The sequence below is a fragment of the Molothrus ater genome, chromosome 14 (assembly GCF_012460135.2).
Source record: "Molothrus ater isolate BHLD 08-10-18 breed brown headed cowbird chromosome 14, BPBGC_Mater_1.1, whole genome shotgun sequence".
Lineage (NCBI taxonomy): Eukaryota > Metazoa > Chordata > Aves > Passeriformes > Icteridae > Molothrus > Molothrus ater.
Window position 1 is genome coordinate 10,871,198 of NC_050491.2, and position 22,313 is coordinate 10,893,510.

Here is a 22,313-nt window from a genome sequence, read left to right on the forward strand (position 1 = left end):
ATAATTCTGCAGTTTTACCATAACGTGGTGCCCTGACCTCAAGCCCTCTAACATTATTACTGCTGATTTTTCACTGAACACAGATCTGAATAATCAACCAATCCAATCCAAGTGCAGTCTTGGTGTCTCCTTTGCTTACTTTGGGCATATCCTGTCCTGATGATGTCAGCAGAGTGAGGCAGAAGCCCTATGCCACAGAGATGAAGGCATCTAGGACATAATTTGGTACGTTACTTATTAAATTGCATTCCTACATGCAGTAAGAAGTCTACACAAAGCAAGTGACTATTTCCTGTTGGCCCCAGGTCACCAACAATGGAACTCTCACAAATCACAACCAGTCAGCAGCTGGGAAGGAGAGCCCAAACCACGAGTGAGCTGAAAGCACAGCACTGGTCCCTGCGTAGGTTTTACTGGTCCCTAGGTAGGGTTTTGTTGACTTTGAGCTCATTTGCAGTGCCACAGTTGGTCAGAGTATTGCACAGTCTCAGAGTTCCCATCCACCCCATCTATCACAGCACTCAGCTCACAGCACACTGGGGTTCTTGAGCTGATTCGCTTTCTTGGAAAGTGTTCAACAAAACCAATTAAACAGCATCAAAACAAACAAACAAAACTAAAGCACAAATAAAACCACCTTGCCCTGTTCCCCCCCACAGTGGGTTCCCTGCTATTCCCAAAGACATGGAAAAGGAAGCTACAAAAGTGTTAGACTGTAGAAACAGAGTTGTCATCAAAAAGAAACATACTGTGCTCACCTTGAGAATTAAACTTTTTTATTTTTGCCATAGAAAGCTCTAAAACTAATATCACGTGTTGATTAATGAAAAGTAGAACACAACTTTAAAAAGTATGTTAAGGAAAGACTGTACAACTATATACACCACAGACTGGGGAAACCAAGGAATGTTCACATGGAACATTTCCTAGGCAACAGCTGTAGATCTCAGAATTCAATGTATATAGTTGTCAGCTTCTGCATCTTTTTATAAGCTGCATGCCTTAACAGAACAAAATAAATAAGCAATAGATGTTATTCAATATTTATTTAGTTCACAGAGTGGAATGTTATGGTATGTATCCCCAAAGAAACCAGACAGTGAGGATGCAGCCACCATTACCATATTCTGCAGCAGATCTGTAAATGGTTTTATATGCATAACAAACGACTGAGAGGTTTGCTACCTTAGTCTGTTGAAATTTTTCATTTCTATATAAATGCTTTGTCAGATTCAACCTTTTTCTTCCATCATCCCAAAGCCAATTTCTTAATATTTACATAAGTTTTTTCATTAAGTTAAAATGGAAGTTAAATGCTTACAAAAACAAACAAAAACACAAATGTAAGTGCAATAGCCAGAAATCTAAATATAAAAGCTTACTCATGGCCCCATAAAAAGTTTTCAAAGAATGGATTTAACATGTTTCCAAACCAATAAATACTGGAAGTGAAATTAAAGAAATGCTTTACATACCTCTGGACTTTGGATATTAAAATCACTTCCAAGGAAAACTGAAGACCCTGAGACACATGCAAGCACGAGTCTTCTAGCAAAAATAGTTACAAAGCCCTAATTTTCCAGTTTTCCTCCAAAAAGAGACCTTTACTAGGCACAGTTTAATTTAAGGTTTTAAATATATCAGCAGCAAATAGTGATAGCCATTACGTTTAATTCTGTACTCTGTAATGTATGCTTAACTCCAGATCCCAACACAGGCCATTTACTTAAGAGTTGGGCTCAATGATCCTTGTGGGTTCCTTCCAACTCAAGACTATTCTGTGGTTAAACATGTGTCATATCAATAACAAAAATAACATTGCATTTGTCTCCACAAAGTTGAGGAAGTCCCACCACAGCACCTGCCAGCTGTGCAACACAGGCAATCCACACTCACATCCATGAGGAAAATGTGTGCCTGCAGAAATGCCACCTCAGTTACACTCCACATTTAAAGCACGACCCATTGTATTCAAAGGGGTCTGCAATATGATCTGGAAATAATCAGGTATATCATGTTCTTGGCTGACAAAGGAGAAGTGCTGAGCATCACATGCACCACATAAACAAATCCTCCTCCCATCGGTGCTCACATGGATTTCTGGTATCGTTTTTGTAGGTCAACTTAGATTTGAACTGTTTCCCATTTAAGTGCCTTTCTGTGAAGAGTACTGTGTGTCTAAAACCTTTGAGAGTCATAAAATCAAGATACTAACTTAAAACATGAAAAAGAATAGAGAAACCTGTAACTGCAATTTAAGCAATTAAAGGTTTCCATAACTAGTACTATGCACAATAGTCCTTCCCAGTCACCTCCAGAACTCGAGTTTTCATATTACCATTTACAAAAATTCAACAAGTCACTAACTCTGAAATGCTAAACTAGGACTCCAGCAAACAGCTGTTTTTCTCTACCATTTCCTGATCAAGTTGGACATCTAATTCATCTTTTAACTGTTAAAACAGGCACCAAATGAAAGGAGAGTAAAATGGCAACATAATAAACCCAAACCTGGAAACACCTGACAACTAGACAATTGCAAAGAAATTATACTTTGGGTCATGGTGAATAAAGGGTATTTTCTGGTTGTTGGTTTAGTCCTCATCTTCCAAAATGTATAAATGGGGGCAAGTGTGGGGTGAAATCCAAATCCCTGTTACACTTGAAGATCTAGCCAAACAGGCATACAGGATCTTCAGCAGCCTCATAGTTTTGAGAAGTCTTCAGCTAAAAACAAATAATAGTTTTATCATTTCAAAATTCTGGACTGAAGCCCTTCATCTTGAAGTGGAAAAAAAAAGGAACAGCACTTTATATCAAACTAATTACTGGCATTTTCTCCAGCAGTAAGAAAATGCAACAATATTTCTCAAGCTGTAAGGTAAAATTATCTCCTTCCTAAGTGTTCTAAGCTTCTTCACTATTCAGCTTTGTAGGGTTGGTTTTTTCCCAATGCAAAAAGAGTAAAATAACAAGGTCCAGAACACTGAATACTTAGCTCACCACACTGCCAAGTGTAAGTAAAATTTGTTCAAGTTAGCCCTAACTGAGTATTGCTTGTTGACAAGACTTTTTGCATGAAGACAGATGATTCATAATATTTATAAAAGCAGAATTAGGATGCTAGCTCAAAAACAGACTACTCCAGTGTAGTAGGGGATCGTGTATTTTGGCCCCTTGTTCACAAATGTGAGTTGTGGGATTATTTTTTTTAAATGGTTCCATGACCAAGAGACTATGATGAAAAAATCTTACTGTTTTCTTGGTTAACATCTAAACAGAATTCAGCATTAAAGTGCTAACATGAAAGAAAGGATTTACATGGTAAATATGGGTACAGGAAATACCTTAATTAGTTTAGAAATATTTCTAGCTCTTTAGAAGGAATTGTACATTTTCAAGCCACAAGTCCTCATGTTTTGATCAAATTTAACATATCTGAAAACTCTGATAGCGCCTTAGAATGTCTCACTCTCTATTCAAGTAAATTTTCTGATTAATTGCTTCCACAAATCACTGCAGTTAACATGGTCCATCTAAGTGTTACCATTTGGTTACTTGGTAGAACAACTTCTTTTGACTTTAACCTTTGATTTTACAATTTCAACAGTTCAGTTAAAACAGCTGCAATGCTCCTGCACTGGACCCTTTTTTCCAGCATTTCAAAGATTTCAGTAAGATTCTGGTATCACAAACTCAAATTCAGTACTTCCCTCTGACGGGTTTTGTTTAAAAATCGTTTCATTTCCCTGTGGAACGAAAATGTCATCCCAGGTGATTTGTTTGGCTGGAGAGTTGGAGGCTGTTCCCTCAGTGCCATCCTTCCCTGAGCCAACCCGATAGACAACTCCCCCCTGGCTGATGCCCGGGACGCTGCTGGGGCGGTCGCTGATGTAGGCGTACTGCCGGATCTGCAGGGACCTGCAGGGGTGCAGCCGGTACAGCTTGGTGTCCCCAGAGGGGTCCTGGCTGTGCACGGATCTGATGTGGGAGATGGTGATCTGGTAGTTGATGAAAGATTTGCCGCACGTCAAGCACTGGTACCTCCGCTCCCCGGTGTGGTGCAGTTCGTGCTTGGTGCGATACTCTGCGAGGGCAAAGACTTTGTCACAGTAGCGACAGGGGTACTTCTTCTCCCAGGAGTGCACGTTGAAATGTCTCCGCAGGCTGGTCAGGCACGCGTAGGACCTCTTGCACACGATGCAGATGTAGTAGACTCTGCCGTCCACTATGAGCTCGTAGTGGTCGTCGTGCTTCACTTTCATGCGTTTCCCCTTTGGAGATTCCTCACCAGACTTTTTGGGTGTGTCATCGGGCTTGGCTTCCCCTTCCTCAGAGTCACCCTTCACAGGGATGACTATGTCATAGGTGTCCTCGCCAATATTTGCATACACCTTACAGCCTGTGGATAAGCCTCCTATTTCAGTTGCTGTATCTAATGTTATGATTTTCTGCCCATCTGCCACATTCTTTGATGTTAGACCCGAACTTAATTCCTTGTTGCTTCCAGAAAGGACATCTGAGATTTTTATTTTCAATTCTCCAGCTTTAGTAGATGGCTCTTGGGAAAATGTAACAACCTGTTTTTTCTGTACACCTGATCCTTCAGTGCTCCCTGCCTTAGGAACAGAAGATTGCTGAACCAAAGAGCTGTTGCTGACCAAACCAGGACTAGAGGAGCTGATGATATCGACATCATCTTCAACAACCTCTTCATCATCAACAGCCGTTGCTTCCACTTCAGTTACGGAGCCATTATTGGATGGCTGCTGGTTCTCCTCAAGTAAATTAATTGTAGGAGTGACATGTGTTTGATGCAAGGAGCTGGTACCGAGTGAGGAGTTAAGCAGAGGCTTGTTCAGCACGATGATATTAGGAGTAAAATGCTGCGGCGTTGCCGAGGCAAATGATTCAGCACCTGACTGTGTTTGGCTCGGGCTCAGCTGAGTGGCAGACAAAGTGAGGTTCTGAGCTGCTGGGCTGTTTGTCAAATGGGGAGAGCCACCACTGCCACAGGATTTTTGGTCAGAAGCTCCAGCTGGACTTGAGCAAGGCTGGTTCTGGCTTGCAGCATTTTTGTCTTTAGTACATTCTTTTGGAGGAACGATCTCAGAACAAAAAATGACATCATCATCCTCCTCATCTGAATCGCTCACTGTAATTTTTGTAGTCTCATATTCTATGCCATGTAAGGAGAATGACTGTGTTATAACTGGCATCCCATCTGCTGCCTCTTGACCCTCTGGCCTGATTACAGTCACCTGTGTTTCAGCATCTCTTTGATTTGGACTAGAAGCTGAAGATTTTGAAGCACTGTCTTTGACCTCGCTGGGCACATTCTTGCCTTCAGCTGGAGGGATGCCCAGATCAGCTATGAATTTAACACCCAGCTCCTGCCCTGATTTAATCAGTTCATCAAGTAAATCAGACCGGACACTGATTATTTTGGAACTATAAATATAATTGAGAATTTCTGCAAAAATTTCTGCTCTAACAAAGCTCAATTCAACCACTTGACCAGCCACTGAGAAAAGCTGGTGAAAATATGTGCTTGAGGCTGAAAGGATGTTTCTGTGAGCTCGAAATTTCCGGTCTTCCACAATGACTGTAACATCACAAAAAAGTCCATGGCCACGTTGTTCATTCAAAGACTGAAGGAGCACACTAGAATATTGTGTGTCTGTTGCAGAAATAAGTTTTTTCCCCTCCATTCCTACAAAAGGAAAGCAAAAGATATCGAATTAGTAAAAATGCAGATTTACAGTTTTAACCGCATAACAACATTCACATATTTACTGTCTACTCCTTCTTTAGGAAAAAACAAATCTGAGATACTGTTCAGAAGATTATGTGCTACTGCACTCTGCAAATTTGTTTCTTATTGTTGTTTGTCCTTTCCTCTTCTCCACAAGGTAAGTGGAATTCTGAATATATCCTCTGCTCTTACAAGGTGAGGAGCAAAGAAACAACACCTCATCCTAAGCAACAGCAAGTAAGGTTGATGCCGAATTTTGCCCCAAAAGGCGAGACTAAGCTGCCCAGAGACTGGATTTGAGGTCTATAGGCAGGAGGTATTTATTGGCAACGCGTTGGAGAAATCGCTAAATGGATTTCTGCATTATGTACAGCAAAAGCAGGTTTTTATACAATTTTGAAGAAGGATTACATCATTATTACATGCATATTCATAGGTAGGCAGGAGTACAGGCGGAGTCTTCCGGGAATTCTTGGTCTTCCTTAGTTAAATTTTAAGCTTTTCCTAATTTGGGCAGTTTCCTGTTATTCTTGGCATGTCTTTCCATGGCTTGGGCAGAAGTTACTGTTGTACTTGGCTTGATTCTAACGGCTTGGCAGGTCACTTTAACTTATTGGCTTCCATTTCTGCTTTTCTCTTCAAATATTCTAATTCCAAAGTTTCTTCAGTGGTTTTTTTTGGATTATGTATTAACTTATCTAGATATCTGATCAAAGTTAGGGCTCCCTAACAGTGTATTTTAGGCTATTTATTAACTTCTGCGATTCCCTTGATATACTTTTAAGTGTCTTTTAATTCTTTTATTTCTCAAAAACTATTGTTCAATATAATAAATGGCTTCAAGGTTAATTGTAAAACCAAGAAGATGGAAGCTTTGGGTCCCGAAAGCAGCTTTAAACATTATTAGTAATTTATTTTTAATTGTGAATTATTCCATGGATTGTTATGAGAAAGCCCAATACCATGAAGTTATTTATGGCCAGACACCAGAATCTATCTGTGTGTCTGCATATTACCAGTCAACTGAGTTAATGAAAACACTATGGATAGTGCACTTCCTTCCCCAGAAAAATAAACTTTTCTTTCCTCAGAAAAATAAACTTTTTTTAACCCCATATCATGTATTTGCAAGGCTATGTATGTCAAACTGAGGCACTAAAGCAGCACCATAGCAAAACATATCTGCTAAGTCAAAGTAACCTATCTGCTATCACTGCCCAATCAAAGCCCCCCAATAAGCCGCAAAAAGCAACATCAAAATACAGAATAGCGAGCCACGGGCTCTAATTTTATCCGTAAAACTTTTATTTCCGCAGGCCAGGCCGGGCCGGGCCGGGCCGGGCCGGGCCGGATGAGACGCCGATGCCGGAGTCCCGCGGCCGCCGCTCGCCAGCCCGGGGAGCGCGTCCCGCCCGGCTGCCCCGCGACCCCGGGGGGCCCGGCCGTGAGAGCCGCGCTCCGAGCGGAGCCGCCGCCGGGGCAGCAGCGGCCGGTCCGCGGCCGGAGGCCGAGCGGGAGCGGCGGCGCTGACAGCGGCGGGCCCGGGGAGCGGCCTGGCAGCACCGGGCCCGGGCTGACGGGCGGCCCCTCCGCCGCTCCCCGAGCCGTGCTGAGCCCCCAGCGGGGCGAGAGGGGCAGCCGAGCCCGCCGAGCCCGCGTTACCTGCGCCGCGCTCCGGCCGCGGCCCCGCCGCCTCCCGCACCTCCGGACCCGCCGCACCGCCGCCGGAGGGCGCTGCCGGCGCTGCCCTCGGCTCTGACCCGAGCGGCCTCGGGAACCGTCGGGCCGGGGCGGGGCCGGGCCGCGCTCCCGCCGCTCCCGACCGGGCCGGGCCCGCCCCGCGCTCCCGCCGCCGGCAGCAGCCCCGAGGCCGCGGGGCTCCGGACACCGCCTGGGACGCACCGCCCGCACACCGCCCGCCGCCTGCAGGAGGCCGCCTGCCGAGGTGCCGAGCGTGCGGCCCCGACCCCGCTCCAGCGCAGGCCGTGGGACGCCCCGGGTCCCGCACACGGGCCTTGCTGCGGCCTCGGCAATTCCCGCCGGGCTCCCGGCTCCCCCGCGTCCCGGCGGCGGCAAAGCCCGGCACCTGCCCTGCGGCTGAGCGTGTGGATAGGGCCGTGCAGACGCTATTTGCCGCTGAGTGTCATTTCCTTCCCGGGGGTATCGGCGCTGCTCTGCCAACGCTGACGCAGCCGGCACCTCCGCCCGGCTCCGAGGGGAGCTCACACCCACACCTGAGCTCAAAGCCCCCCCTGCTCCTGCTGCGGGAGCATTTGTTTGGAATCCTCTGCGCCACAGAGACACGTGTTAGACTCTGCCAGCACTGTACGGACATGCACGGCTTTGACACAAAGTGCCTTTGACCAAAATGACTTAAATGCCCGTGCGACACGTGGCCACCAAAGTGACACATCCGCAGCGCAGCCTCTTGGAAACTCTTTCTGTTCAGGAATGCTCCAAGAACACCAAGATCATAAAAGATATTTTGCGTCTTTGGTTACTGATTTGTTCCTTTTTTTTTTTTTCCCTATGCATTCTGTGGACTTGAACCACAGGGGTTCCTGATTTTTCTTAAGATTCAAAAACTTTGACAAGAATAAATGTTCTGTCAAGTTCAACGAAAAACGTAACAGGCCACAGCCACTGGCAGACATGACTGCAATCCTTCACCTCATAAATCAGCAATGAAATGGTCCTCCCTAGGTTTATGAGCAAGAAATACATAATAATCTTTCTTCTAGCAAGAATAATAATCTTTCTTCTAGCAAGAAAATCACCTGCCAGGCTCCCTGTATTTGTGTAGTTAGTAACAAAAGTTCCTTTTTGAGGTGAGCCTTCAGATTTTAAATGTTACAAAAGCAGTTTCTGTTTATTTATAGGTTTTACCAGAGAGTCAATTGGATGAGGATAAATAGAACACACTCATCAGGGAAAACATAGGCTTTTCTTCCTCATATGACCCTTCAATTCTCTTCTCCTTTGATACAGGTTCTTCATAATTTTTAAACAGGCGGCTACATTAAATGAAAATAATACTATAATTGTTTTAATATTTAATCCAGTGCTTTTTTCCTCCTCCAAAAATGTGTGATGGCCCAAATTAAACAATTTCTTAGCCTTTCATCCTCCAGCTTTAAGGACTTTTCTTCTCACTGCTTCTTCCCATACTAAAAAACTAACAGGAATATTTACAGCTACAGATGAGCACTGACTTGGAAGGATCCCTGCTCCTGAAGCATCACCAGATCTCAAAAATCAGGTTTGAACCACTTATTCTGAGGCACAGAAATGCTGCCTGATTTAAAAGCTGCTGGGAGAGCTGCACCATCTCCTTGGCTTTTACCTTTCTCACAGCAGCTTTTCTCTATGGCAACTCCTTCTGTCAGACATAAAATCTGAACCCCCTGTCACATTGCTGCAGTCAGGGCACAGAAAATGCTCTCCCCAGCTCAGCCAGTTTGACTGAAGCTGTCACCATCTTGCTGCACCTCAAAGCTGAATTTCAATGTGCATTTTTTTTTTGTCAACATGCATCTCCTATTTTAGAGGCTGTTTTTTCCACTTTTATGTTTAGATAAGCCAAGAAAGTGTTTGGTGATTCAAGTCACATAAAATCTTACAATGTAAATACCAATATAAAAGAACCATTTTATCTAAGATACTGACAAGAAACATCTAGGATACAGAACTACATGTCGTCTTTTGGAACTGAAAAAATAAGAGACCCAATAGCAACTTTTATCTTAATGTATAGAAGTGATCAAAAAAACTTTGGGATGGAGGCTCTGAAAATATGAAGTACAAATTTAAAGAAATTTATGTGCAGGCTTTTGCAAGAAGACAAAAGAGTATGCAATTCAGTAACAAGTTTTCAATTAAGCAGTTTGAGAAGCTCTTTTGTTTTTAAAAAACCCACTTTGTGAGAATAGAAATTTTTTTTAAAGAGCTGAAAAATTTGAGAAACAAAGTAACATAGTAACATTCTTCATCATGAAAACATGTATTTTACATTAAAGTAAATTAAACTTTATAAGCAGAACAGTAAAGGGTTTTCAATAAAATTGAAATTCAGTATTATCCTACCTAAGACTACCTTTAAGGACAGAAATATTCTTCCACTGTGGGAATTTCAAATAAAACATCACTGCTTCTGACTCTAAAATACAAATTTCCACTGTTTGTGCCTTGAACAAATCTCTGAGAGTATTTCTCCTGCCAATCCCATTATATAAAGCCTCATATAACTGAATTAAGAGTCCAGTGATCCTTTTACTGACATTAGTAGTTGTTGTAGATGCTCTTATGTACTGCATGACATTATAACTTGTGCACTTCAAGTCACCTAACAATATTAGCTAACACAGGTGCAGAGTGCTCCTGAGGCAGATGTTTTAGTCACCATTTAGTCAGATCTAAAATCATTTAAAATTAGTTTGTCAAAATAATCCAAAGAAGGGAGAAACTGGGCTGTGCCCACACAGACACAGGTGGCAGTAACACCACACACATAGACAATCTCTGGGAAATCTTTTCCCTCCCTGTTATGCATGTGGTTCTTTGCACCCAAAAAAATACACAATTTAAATAGGCTTCTTCCATCTTGCAAAAATTTTTATGCTGCTTATGGTAGGTTTGGGAGCTAAAATACCGTTTAATTTGTGAAAAAGAGCTGGCATACCTTGACATAATTTCTACACAGCATAAACCAGCATGGGTTTCCCAGGGTGGAGCAGCTGTCCAAAATGTCCCGTTTACCCGAGCTGGCCAGACCCAGCCGTGTTACACTGCACTTCCAGAGCTGAGCACAAACTCGGGTTCATTTAAGAAAGCTCCGTGGCAACGTGGTCAAACCTGAGGGGGAAGGGCGCTCACAGAAGAGTGGGTGTCTTATCTGAATACATAATTTGTATCATCTTTGTAGATAAAGGTTAAGGAAAAGACTTAAGATCATCAACTCCAACCGTGAACCCAGCGCCAGCCACATGTTCACCATCAAACCATGTCCTTAACTGCCACCTCCACAGGGTTTTTAACATTTCCGGGGATGCTGACTCCACCACTTCGCCGGGCAGCCTATTCCTGTGCTTGATAACCTTTCCCATGAAAAAAATTTCCTAATACCCAACCTAAACTTCGCCTGACGCAACTCGGGGTCGTTTCCTCTCGTCCTGTCAGCTTTGCCCCGAGCCGCCGCAGCGGGACGGCGCCAGCGCCGTGTCAGGCCGCGCTGGGAGGCGCCGGGCGCCCGAACACCGAGACCGGGCCTTGCCGGGCCGGGCCGTGTCAGGCGGCGCCGGGCCCGGGCAGGGAGGGGGAACCCCGCCGGGCACGGTGAGCTGTCCGCGGGGCGGTGCTGCTGCCGGCCCGCCCTGGACAGCTCCCGGGGCCGCGGCCCCGCGCCGGTGCCCGCGGAGCGGGGCGGAGCCGGGCCCGCGCCGCCACCGCCCCCCGCCCGCAGCTCGCGCCCCGTCGGTGCCTCACCTTCCGCCGCCGCTGTGCGCGCGTCCATCGCTGCCGGGCGGCCGCCGCGGGGCACAAAAGGAGGAGCCGCCGCCGCCGCCACCGCCGCCGCGTTGCCGGCCGCGCGGGTGGGGCGGTGACCCCACGGGCGGGGCCGCCCCGCTCCCGCCCCGCTCCCGCCCGGCCGGGAGGGCACCGGAAGCCGCCGGAAGCCCCTCCGCTTCCGCCATGGCGCCCGCGTCCCGCTCCCGCTCCCCGCCCGCCGCCAGCTCCGAGCGCCGCGGCCGCCGCTCCCGGTCCCGCTCCCGGTCCCGCGAGCGCAATGGCCCGAGGCGCCTGAGCCACCGGCGGAGCCGCAGCCGCTCCCGCAGCCCCGGCGCGCCGCGCTCCTCCGCGCACCACGGGCACCACCACCACGGCAAATGGCCCGAGTACTACGAGAAGGAGAAGGAGGAGATCCTGCGGCAGAGGTGAGCGCGGGTCGGGCCTGCCCTGCCGGGCCCCGCTCCCGGGAGGGCCAGGTGCCGCGGGTGCGGCCGGGCCTGGTTCCGTACGGCCCCGTCACGGACTCTCGGTCCCCTCACGGGCTCTCCGTCCCGGGGGGACGGCACGGAGCTCGGCTGGAAGGGGGTACCAGCTGCTACCGCCGATCCTCCGCAGTGCGCGGAGCTTTGCTGCCAGACCGCCCCTGCGAGCTTGCTCCTTGCTGCGAGTTGTTTCTTATCCTTCCTGCCGCTGATTCAGGCGATTAGATACACTGACGTGTAGGACTTTAAATGTTTGTGTGCTGGGTGTTGCAAAGTAGGCGCCAGTGACGGTGTTTTCCTTTACAGAAGACTCAATGAGAGAGAGAGAATTGGAGAACTGGGGGCACCTGAAGTCTGGGGACTGTCACCAAAAGTTCCTGACCCAGAGTAAGGCATATTCTTTCTTCATGTTTTTTATAATATTAATGACATATCAGTTCAGTTTATAAAAATGCTTTATCCCTGCATTAGTCATGGTGTCACAATACTTATTGTATCCCTTCTTTTCTGAAGCAACGCAATGAGACTAGTATTTTTTCAACCAAATAATTCCAACATACCAATTATGCAGTATGTGATTTATCGTAGATCAGGTGACTGTTGTGTTGTGGTTCTAAATTAGCTCTTTAATATTTTACTCCCTTGCAAAGGTTGACTCAAAATGTCTTTGGTCATATGTATACCTTTGATCTTGAGTACAACAAAACAAATTTTAAGTAGCAAACTGTTATTTTATCCAGTTCTGATGAGCACACACCGGTAGAAGATGAAGAGGCAAAATCTAAGAGTAGTTCTTCGGATTCCAGCTCAGAAGGTATTTTGTTTGGCTTGCACAGCTTTTTTGAAAATGGGAAGCTATTGTGGTTTAGAATCTGCTGCTGCTGCTTGCAGGAGGTTCCCTGGCTTAGATGGGTGGAAGTGGCTGGGGTGGGCTCCAGCTCAAAGGAGAGCATTGCTTGGGGAAGATTAGGGAATATATATGGAACTAGATGCTCTTTGTTCTCTAATGTTATGTTTGAAAACATTCTAGAGGAAAAGAAGAAAAAGAAGAAGAAAAAACAAAAGAAGAAACGTAAAGCATCCAAAAGAAGGCGCAGGAAACATTCTGAGGACAGCGACAGTGACTCAGAGTCTGAGCAGAACTCCAGTGGTAAGACAAGAGGGTTTCAGCTTGCAGTCTGACCTCAGGAAAGGGGATTTCTGAATTTAGCATCCACTGGGCCTCTCATGCCAGAGATCTGTTTGATATGTTCTCATACAACCAGTACTGTAGGGAGCTTTCTACTAACGCTTTCCCAGTATAAACATGTCCTATCAGGGGGTGTACTGGGGCATTCTGGTGGAGGCAGTTAGTGCTGGGAATAGGCTCAGGGTTAGGGTAGTGGTTAGGTTAATTGGTAGGGGTAGTGGTTAGTGTAATTCTTAGCAGTAGGGTTAGGGGAGTGGTTAGACTTAGTGTTGAGAGAATAAAAGAGCCTTCGGCTCCAAGAGCACTGGGACTGGAAAAGGCATGCCAAGACAATCCCAGCAAGGCCCCAGCATTCTACATCTACATATTTCTGACCTGGAAAACCTATATTATTGACTTTGGATTAGGGCTAGGGCTTAGGGTTAGGGTTGAAAGAGTCAAAGAGCCCACAGCTCCATGAACACTGGGGCTGTAAAAGGCATGACATGTTATTCACAGGGCAGTAAGCCACTTAGTTAAAACTAATAATTTCTTTTTGATAATATATACACTTTCTTTTTTCAGATGAAGATAAAAAGAAAAGCAAGAAGAAGAAAAAGAAGAACAAAAAGTAAGTGTCATGGTTGCTGTGTCATTTTGGCTGTTGTTGGCTGGAGGGTGGCTCAGTTTTCTTCACAGGACCTGAGGGAGCCTGAGGACCTTGGGTAATTTGCAAGAGCTGGCAAATAATATTAATTTGATGGATTTTATTTAAATCTACACAATTGTGCAGCACAAACAACTCCCTGTAGAGCCACTTTCTAACACTCTGTGAAAGTTAAAACAGAACATATATATTGTCTCGGCTTTGCTGCAAAGTATGAAACAGCAGACAGCCATTCTTCCTATAGGTGGAAGTTGCCTTGAGAAACTAATTATTTGAGTATGATTCCAAGCACCTTCTTTAATCTTAAATTTTGATAAATAGCATGTCTGTCTGGCTTTATCGCAGGAAGAAGTATAAGAAAAAGAAAGCTAAGAAGAGCAGGAAGGAATCCAGTGATTCAAGCAGCGAAGATTCCGATGATGAAATGCTTCAAGGGGATGATCTCTGGATAGAGAGGTCAAGTAGGTTCACCTGACTTTAAACTTGGGTGGAAACTTCTTGATGTCCTTTTTGTGGATTTGTTGTTAGGTGTTGCTGACCTGTGTAACCCTTCTGATAACAAAGAACAATGGACACAAGATTAATCTTCCTCATTATTTGATTGTTGCAGAAAATACTGAAGCTGATAGTTTGATTGGACCAGAGGCTCCCAAAACTCACGCATCTCAGGATGATAGGCCTTTGAAGTGAGTAGCCAGCTCTAATGGTACTTGATCAAATCAAGTAAATGAAGTGTGAAAGTTACTGTTCAAAAGGGCTGTTGCAACAATAATGCATGCAGAGGGAGAAATGCTGTGCCAGAAATTCACAGGCTGGTTCTAGTGGTGCTAGGCTTTCCCCTGGCCTGAACTGGGGTAGAAGAGTCTGGTTTATGCTTTTTAGCCTTGATTCCTAGAAAAATCAATTGTAAGTGCCTTTATTCTAAAGGTCGGCAGTATTGTGACTTTGTAGTGTCATCAGAATGAGCTGATAATGTAAGATACTGTTGCTAGTGTTGCCATAAGGAAGAAACAGGTCAATATGTGGGAATGAATAAGAAAGTGTTTAAAAATGCAGCTGTATATAGTAGTGAAGAGGGAATTTGGATGTTTAGCTCAAGCTCTCTCTATCTGAAGCTACTGACATCACCACTCTTGTTTTTTAGCTATGGCCATGCCCTCCTGCCCGGGGAAGGTGCAGCCATGGCAGAGTACGTCAAAGCAGGGAAGCGCATTCCCCGCAGAGGTGAAATCGGCTTGACCAGTGAAGAGATCGCTTCATTTGAGAGCTCTGGTTATGTCATGAGTGGCAGCAGGTATGGTTTTGATGATGGCAATGGTTCAGTGGAATTTTCAAGAGCTGTTTTCTCTGTTGGCTGAACAGAAGACTGCTTCAAAGCTCTGCTTGCAAGCATGGAGGAGGTGCTCTACTTGCAATAATCTACACTAAGCTCTCCATCGCTCTAGGGATGGATAGTGAGTTTTTCAAAGACACTTTCTCCTCAAGAGCAAAAGTTCTTCATAAGCAATACCCTTCTAATTATTTCAAATGAAGAGGTGCTTGTGTCAGGTGGCTCAAAAGTGCTCTTTTTGGACAGCCCTAGGGATGCGCTGGCCCTTCAGCAGGAGACAAATCAATGTGTGAGAGGTTGGCTGCACTTTTTTCTCTATGACCAGCAGGAACCTCACTTAAATTTTAGTGAGCCAGCAGCTGACACCCTGGGGGTAGGGGAAGCTTCTGGCTAACTGCCTGAGAACAGACATCCCCAGAAATCAGTTCCTTGCAGTGCCACACTCCATCCTGGGAAGGTTAGTGTGCAGTTTGGATTATCTAGTTTAGGTACCTGTTTTGCCAGTTGGCAGGGTCAGCACAAAAGATTCAGATACCAACTTCAAGGACTAAGTATAATTTGCTACAGTGAATTTTCTACAGTGCAAAACTGCAAAGAATTACAAAGGATAAGCTAAGTAATTCACCTAATCATTACTGCACAAGATTGCCTAGAGTGATTAAGAAAGATACATCACCAGTTACCCTAATACTTTACCATCATTCAGATCTGCACATGAGCTGGGGAGCCCCAGTCACAGCAAAGGATTGGAGAACCATTCCTGGGAATTCCTACATGGTGTGTCCACCTGTACGCAAGGCCTCCATCTTTACTGTGAGAGGGCCCAGCTTTTAGACTGTAGAATAAACAAGCTTACACAACTTCTAGTGCAGGAACATCTGGTTTCATCCTCCTCCTGGGTTCCACCCACAACCTGGCCAGGGCTCAAGGAGGAACCAAGGAAGCTGGCTTTGATCATATACCTTCAAACAAGGCCAGATGCCTGATTTCATGCCTTTGTCTGGTTTCTAAATGCAGAAAGACAAGTATATTCTTATCACACTGCATGTTTCACTAATGATCATGGATATTACCTTAGTGAGTGGATACAAATATAACATTTTGTTGGGAGGTTCATCTAGAGGTCAACTTTGGCTCAGGACCTGTTGTTCAGGCCCTTGGTACTTCAGTATCTTTATTTAAAGCCCCTGAACACATTCAGGGCTGTTGATGGCTGGAAGCTGTGCCAGGGCACAGCTGATGTACCCCTGTTCCCCCACAGGCACCGGCGCATGGAAGCTGTGCGGCTGCGGAAAGAGAACCAGATCTACAGCGCAGATGAAAAGAGAGCTCTGGCATCCTTCAACCAGGAGGAGAGGAGGAAACGAGAGAATAAGATCCTTGCAAGCTTTCGAGAGATGGTCTATAGAAAGACTAAAGGCAAAGAGGAAAAGTAATCCTTCATTTGAGCTGTACACCATAGCTTGCACTGCATGGCAGCTAATGCAGTCCAGCTGTGATTTGAAGAAAGCTGCAGGTGCTGCAGCACCTTTCACCCAACAGGGCCAAGCCTCAGGAGTGGATTACTTGTGTCAAGGAAACAGAGTTATTTTCATCAGATTTTCTTGGATGGTTTGTTTACCATCTACAAGGAATCCCTGTAAAGAGAAAGGCTACATGGCAGGAACAGGCGGGGAGGATCAGAGGTGTCAATGTTCTGCACGTGCTTTGAATCCGACAAGCCAAAGGATCCCATGGGAAGGTTTTGTTACCTAATGTCTATAAGTTGATTTTTTTATTCCATTTATTTTTATTAATCATAGGATCATTTAGCTTGGGAAAGACCGTTAACAAGCTACTAGCACCAGTAGTAAAAATGAAGGAACTCCTGAGTTCCTGTTTTAAGATCCAGAACAGTCCACTATTTTTTCACAAGTCTTTTAAATTTAGGCTTTTCCTCAAAACAGTTGAGTTTGGTTTGTGATTCAAACCAGACATGTACATATTTTGTAAATTAGTTTGTAATTTAATACAGATGGGCTTCAGTTACTTTAGAGCAAGCAGATGGCAACTGAGGTGTAAAGTAACAGTAGTAGGAGGGTCTGATATTCAATCACTGAAACACATGGTGAAGAACTGAGTTGCTTGCTTCTTTTTCTCCTATGTTATACATAGGCATCAGTGCAGTGGGGTGCAGTGATTGGAACCCCTGGATGTACACAGGTGGTAACAAGGATGTATCTTTCAATTTATTTGAAATGTTTTTGTTTATGGAAGTGTTCTAGATTAAACCCTTGTTTTAACTCCTGTAGTATTTTACTTTGGTCTGTTTCAGCAGTATTACATGGCTTGCTTTAAACTGTGCTTGGAGGCTTTGCTCAGGCAGTGCTTATGTGATGGTTATCGTTGATTCAACTGCATATTTCCAAACATATCTCCTGGAACTTCTTTTTCTCAAATGTTTCTTAAAACAAAATGGGTTTTAGAGATGGGTTGTTTCTTTTTTTGTTCTCCTAATTTATTTTTTTTTTCTCTAAGTCTAGCAACAGAGATGTCTTTTATATTTGTATCAAGAAAATAAAAGTCCTATAATGTTTTCCCTGGAGTTCCACAGACCTGGCATTCACAAACAGCAAATCCTGCCCAGGTACCTCTTCCCATTCACACTGTGGAACCTGGTTCCATCCTGCTGTTCCCACCAGGGACTGTCACACACAGCCAGCTGCCATGGCAGGGCATAGCTCATTTTGCACAGGTTCAATGCTTCTTATCTATCCACAAAGTAGAAATGCTGCTAAGGAAGAGCTTTTTTTTTTTTTTTTCCCATCATGTTTATTTGGTTCTCCACAACAGAGGACTGGTAATAGTGAATTGGTGCTGCTCATCGGGAAGCAAGTCTTTCTGCACACACTGTTTTATTTTCAATTATGTCCTGAAGCCACTTTTCTCTAAACTCACACTGTTCTGGCCTGGAGAATGGAATAAAAAGAAGGTAGATTGTAAGCATAGTACTGAATCCAGATTTGGCCAGGTGAGAGCTGGCCTTTATCCACCATGTAAGGCTATCTGCTGCCCCCCACCTAGACCCATATAAAGCAGGACAAATTTCTGAGAGTGCAGATGCCCACAGGGTAGCTATTCATGACTCTGGGGGTGAGGCTAGTGATAAGCAAGGTCTTCATGGAGCAAGATTTTGACAGCTTCCACTCCTCTGCTGTTATTGCAAACTTATTTACATCGAGCCCCCTGTTTGGTTTTGGAATGGGAAAGCTTGCTAAATCAGAAGAGTAATAACACTTACCTCCGAATCAGCCTGCTGGACTCCAGTCTGTAGAACACCTCCACAGGTGCAGTCTGCAATACAGCAGAGACAGGGCAGAGGCCAGGTACAGCCCCTCAAAATGCAGACATTGTAATTAAGTGAGAGCTACTGTTTACTTTAAAAATAATCTGGATATTTGTTTGGGGCAGAAGGGAAGATGCTGCTCAGGGACTGGCTGGACATTGGTTGGCGAGTGGTGAGTAATTGTTTTCATTGGCACCACTTGTCTTTCTTAGTGCTTTTTTCTCTGTTTTTATTTTCCCCAATTTGTTACTATTATTCTATTTATTTTTTAATATTATTACACTTTTTTTACACTTTCAATTCTCTCCCCCATCCCATGGTGTGGGGAAGGAGTGAGCAAGCAGCTCTGTGATGCTTAGTTGCCAGCTGGGGTTAAACCACAGAATATTATTTGGGGATCCATAGCTGTTAAGTAGAAACACTAAGGTTCAGTATGACTTAAGCCTGGAGGTAAGAAGTCTCCTCAGTGCAATTGATTGCATTTTTTTCTCTTGAGTTGCAAGAGTTCATTGTACAGGTGCAAACTTCAGGCTGATCAGGAAAAGGATTCTGAGACAGCTTGAAGAGTGAAGTGCCGCTCCTCTACTGAGCCCTCATTCTGTAACTCACTCACCTCTCCTTAGCACTTCTTACAACCGCCCAGAACAATTGTGGCTTGGAAAGAGAAGATGGTAAGAGCAGAAAGGCAGATGTAGGATCCTGCTAGATTCTGTTTGTCAAGTTCTGTCAGTCAATGATTTGGGAACTAACCCAGCCTCCTGCTCTGTGCCTTGCTCCCCTTGCCAACCAATGCCATGTTTCTATTAGGCTACATCTAAATCTCCTGCCATTGTTCTGCCAATGTCCAGGCCTTGTCAGCATCTCCACAAGAGCTGCTGGCTCCTTGCCAGCCTCTCCACTGTCCTGGCACTTCCCTGCCTCAGGAATGCCACTGTACTCTTGTCCCTTAAAGGATTAGTCCATCCCCGCCATTGCTGAGTACTTACGTCAGGTTTGAGTTTGGAGATCACTATAACGAAGTAGACACTCGCTGTTGCTCGTGGGATGGGTTTTCTGTGTGTTGGGAGGCCCCAACAAGCTCTGTAATGGTACATCTTGCTGTCCTTCAGTTCTTCTTCCTCGAAAAATTCTGAGTGGTGAAGCCAGCTTTCATGAATGTCCCATGTCTGTTGAACAAACACATCACACTAAGACTCCCTATGTCTAGTAGAGCTGACTTGAGTGTGGTGCTAAAAAAGAACAAAGGTGCTCTGCTTTTATTTTTCATACTTCTTAACAGTGAGAAAGTGTGGCCTTCCTGAGTGGATGGAATTGTGACTCACAGAAATTAGTTCTTCAATTTGCTGCTGTCCTATCTCCACTGTGAAGTTCTTAGCTGTAGTCCACGGGATATTTTTGATGACATGCTTGCTTTCTGAAACAGATAAAATGCTAACAAATCCTCCTGAAAAGCACGTTCTAGTAGAGCAAACACAATACCTTTCTCTTTTCCCTCGTCCTCTGGGAGACATTCCTCTGTACTGCTGCTCTCATCTTCCGGGGGGATGTGATCTTTTTCCTCACTGCCAGCTTCTCCCTTTTCCTCCTCCATTGGTTTCACCTTTAGAGAGATAAACGCACAAACATCGAGCGAGCAGTGGTCTGAGAGCTGCAGGCCCCGTCTGAGGAACACGGGCAGCAGCGGGCAGTCCCTCACCGCGGGCAGCCCCTCACGGCCCCTGTTCGTACCCCGGCCCTGCTCACCCCGCTTGGCGCTCCCGGGCCGGCGGCTGCTTCTCCCCCGCTGCCCGGCCAAGCCGGGGGTCCCCAGGCGCGGCGGGGGCCGGGCCCCGGGGCGCTGCAGTCCCGGGGTGGGTGTGGGAGCCCGGGGAGCTGGGCCCGGGCCCGGCGCTGTCCCCGCCGCTGTGCGCGGCCCCGCGGGCACGGGCGGCGCGCGGTCACCATGGCGAGGCCGGGCCTGCCCGGCAGCCACTGTCTCCCGGGGAGGGAGGGCGGTGTGAGCAGGAAAACAGCTCTGGGATCCAGGCAGCTTCTCTGCCTGTCGTATTTTTGCCACTCGGGACAATTTGGGAGCTAAAGCAGCCCCCAGTCTGTGCCCTGCCGGAGGCTCTGTCCAGCCCGGTGCGCTGAGGCGCTGCAGGCTCCGAACAGCAGCGCTGGCAGCACACAGCCCCTCAGAGGGAAAGGATCACTGGGACTGTGCGGGAGAAACCAGAAATGTTTTAGCAGACCACAGCAGATCACCCTATTCCCAGCTGTTCCTCTTCCAGCATGACAAGAGGCCGTGGGGCAGGGGGTAGGAGCAGAGATTGCCCTGCAGCCTGTGTTGCCAGGCCACGGTGAGCTGTGTCCTGGCAGGTCCATGAGGGAGCAGAGATCCACCTGCATCCCAGGAACGATCCACGCTGGAGCAGAGGGATGTACCCAGGCTGTGACCCCCCAGAAGCCCATGCTGGAGCAGAGGGATGTACCCAGGCTGTGACCCCCCAGAAGCCCATGCTGGAGCAGGCTCTGGCAGGACCCTTGTGGCTGTGGAGAGAGGAGTCCACTGGAACAGGTTTGCTGGCAGGAAATGTGACCCTGCTGCAGCAGCTGGTTCCTGAAGGACTGCACGTTATGGGAATGTGTGGGACCCATGCTGGAGCAGTTCACGAAGAACCACAGCCCCGGAGAAGCACACACAATAGAGAAGTTAGCGAAGGAGTCTCTCATAGGAGGGACCCCATTCTGGAACAGGGGAAGAGTGTGAGGAGTTCTCCCCAGAGGAGGAATGAGCAACAAAAATATGGGATGACATTGACCACAACCCCCAGTCCCCATCGCCCTGTGCAGCTCAGCAGGGAGGAGGGAGAAAATATCACGAGTGAAGCTGAACTCAGGAAGAAGGGAGGAGTGGGGGGAAGGTGTTTTATGATTTAACTTCTCATTACTCTGCTGTTATCTGACAATACATTAAATTAATTTCTCTAAGTCGAGTCTCATTTGCCTGTGACAGTAACTGATGAATGGTCTCTCCCTCTCCTTGTTTCAACTCATGAGCCTTTCAATGTATTTTCTCTCCCCTGTCAAGCTGACAGGACCGACAGAGTGGCTTTGGTGGGCACCTGGTGTCCAGCAAGGGTCACCCCACCACAGCAACACAAATATAAGGGTTGAAAACATGTATAGCTTTATTTAAGAGTTAAATCATTTTCTATAGACAGATGAATTTTTCAAAGTGTTGACACCTTCAGTTTATGTTCTCCAGACCCTGAAAAAGAAAAAATAACAGCTACATATTTGTGTCATTCTTTCCACTAGTGTGCAATAGAGCATATCTGAAAATGCAGATTTTCTAACTATATTTAATTACCCAGGTCTTAATTAGAACAAAATGAAAATGCACATCCCCAGAGGCAGGCCAGCTGCAGGCACCGAGTGAGATCTGACAAGAGCGACCAGTGCCCACCTCAGCGGCCATGCCAGAGCTCGGGGATGGGGGAGCAGCCCTGGGTCCCGCTTCCCTCGCGGTACCTGCCCAGCGCCCCCAAACCTGCCTTGGACACGTAGTGTTTGTTGACACCCGACAGCCGCCGGTCCCTTTCCAGCAGCGTCCACTCGTAGGGATAGCGGGCGATCCTCTTCTCCTGCAGGCACAGAACTGCCCGTTAAGGGTCGGGCAGGGACTCCCGAGGGAAGGCGGGGTAAGGGGAGCCCCGGGAGGAAGGGATCTCACAGGGATGCAGGGACTGGGGGATAAGGGCGGCCCCGGTGGGGAAGCGGAGCCTCAGGGTCCCGGATCCGGGGACCTGCCGCCCCGCCCCGCGCTGACCTTGCCGCCGTTACACAACCGGTGCATGAAGATGGTGGCCATGCCGGGGATGCTGAGGCAGACGCCCATGATGGCCATGCCGGGCAGGATTTCGTACCACATCCCGCCGGTGCTGGTGTCAGGTCGGTCGGTGTCGGTGTCGCTGCCCCTGCGCCGAGTGCCGGGGTACTCCCGGCCTGCCCCGCGCCCTTCCCGGCCTGCCCCGCGCCCCCTCACAGCCTAGCGGGCCCGAGCGGGCAGCGGGAGGGACGGCGCTGCCGAGGAACAGTC

At 46.7% G+C, this 22,313-nt stretch overlaps 4 protein-coding genes across 6 annotated transcripts; 1 reads left to right on the forward strand and 3 right to left on the reverse strand.

The window, feature by feature from the left end:
• Positions 1 to 759: 759 nt before the first annotated feature.
• ZBTB33 (zinc finger and BTB domain containing 33) lies at positions 760 to 11,358 on the reverse strand. 3 transcript variants are annotated; one of them, XM_036402337.2, is made up of 2 exons: positions 11,237 to 11,358; positions 760 to 5,713 (listed from the first exon to the last, which is right to left on the reverse strand). In XM_036402337.2, the coding sequence occupies exons 1-2, from the start codon at positions 11,262 to 11,264 to the stop codon at positions 3,672 to 3,674; spliced, it is 2,070 nt and encodes a 689-aa protein (XP_036258230.1). In that variant the 5' UTR covers positions 11,265 to 11,358; the 3' UTR covers positions 760 to 3,671. The 3 variants fall into 3 exon arrangements, with proteins under 3 accessions (XP_036258230.1, XP_036258231.1, XP_036258232.1); XM_036402338.2 differs by lacking the exon at positions 11,237 to 11,358 and adding an exon at positions 7,842 to 8,175; XM_036402339.2 differs by lacking the exon at positions 11,237 to 11,358 and adding an exon at positions 7,418 to 7,437.
• Positions 11,288 to 17,491, forward strand: NKAP (NFKB activating protein). The gene is made up of 9 exons (XM_036402392.2): positions 11,288 to 11,685; positions 12,049 to 12,129; positions 12,483 to 12,556; positions 12,773 to 12,892; positions 13,496 to 13,541; positions 13,923 to 14,038; positions 14,188 to 14,263; positions 14,722 to 14,871; positions 16,169 to 17,491. The coding sequence occupies exons 1-9, from the start codon at positions 11,444 to 11,446 to the stop codon at positions 16,341 to 16,343; spliced, it is 1,080 nt and encodes a 359-aa protein (XP_036258285.1). The 5' UTR covers positions 11,288 to 11,443; the 3' UTR covers positions 16,344 to 17,491.
• Positions 17,492 to 17,591: 100 nt separating this feature from the next.
• Positions 17,592 to 20,176, reverse strand: AKAP14 (A-kinase anchoring protein 14). Its single transcript, XM_036402381.2, has 6 exons — positions 19,976 to 20,176; positions 19,712 to 19,832; positions 19,555 to 19,646; positions 19,219 to 19,398; positions 18,188 to 18,240; positions 17,592 to 17,855 (listed from the first exon to the last, which is right to left on the reverse strand). Exons 1-6 carry the CDS (start codon positions 20,174 to 20,176, stop codon positions 17,768 to 17,770), a joined length of 735 nt encoding a protein of 244 aa, XP_036258274.1. The 3' UTR covers positions 17,592 to 17,767.
• Positions 20,177 to 21,378: 1,202 nt separating this feature from the next.
• On the reverse strand, positions 21,379 to 22,306 carry NDUFA1 (NADH:ubiquinone oxidoreductase subunit A1). Its single transcript, XM_036402085.2, has 3 exons — positions 22,044 to 22,306; positions 21,769 to 21,858; positions 21,379 to 21,482 (listed from the first exon to the last, which is right to left on the reverse strand). Exons 1-3 carry the CDS (start codon positions 22,143 to 22,145, stop codon positions 21,462 to 21,464), a joined length of 213 nt encoding a protein of 70 aa, XP_036257978.1. The 5' UTR covers positions 22,146 to 22,306; the 3' UTR covers positions 21,379 to 21,461.
• Between the last annotated feature and the right edge of the window lie 7 nt (positions 22,307 to 22,313).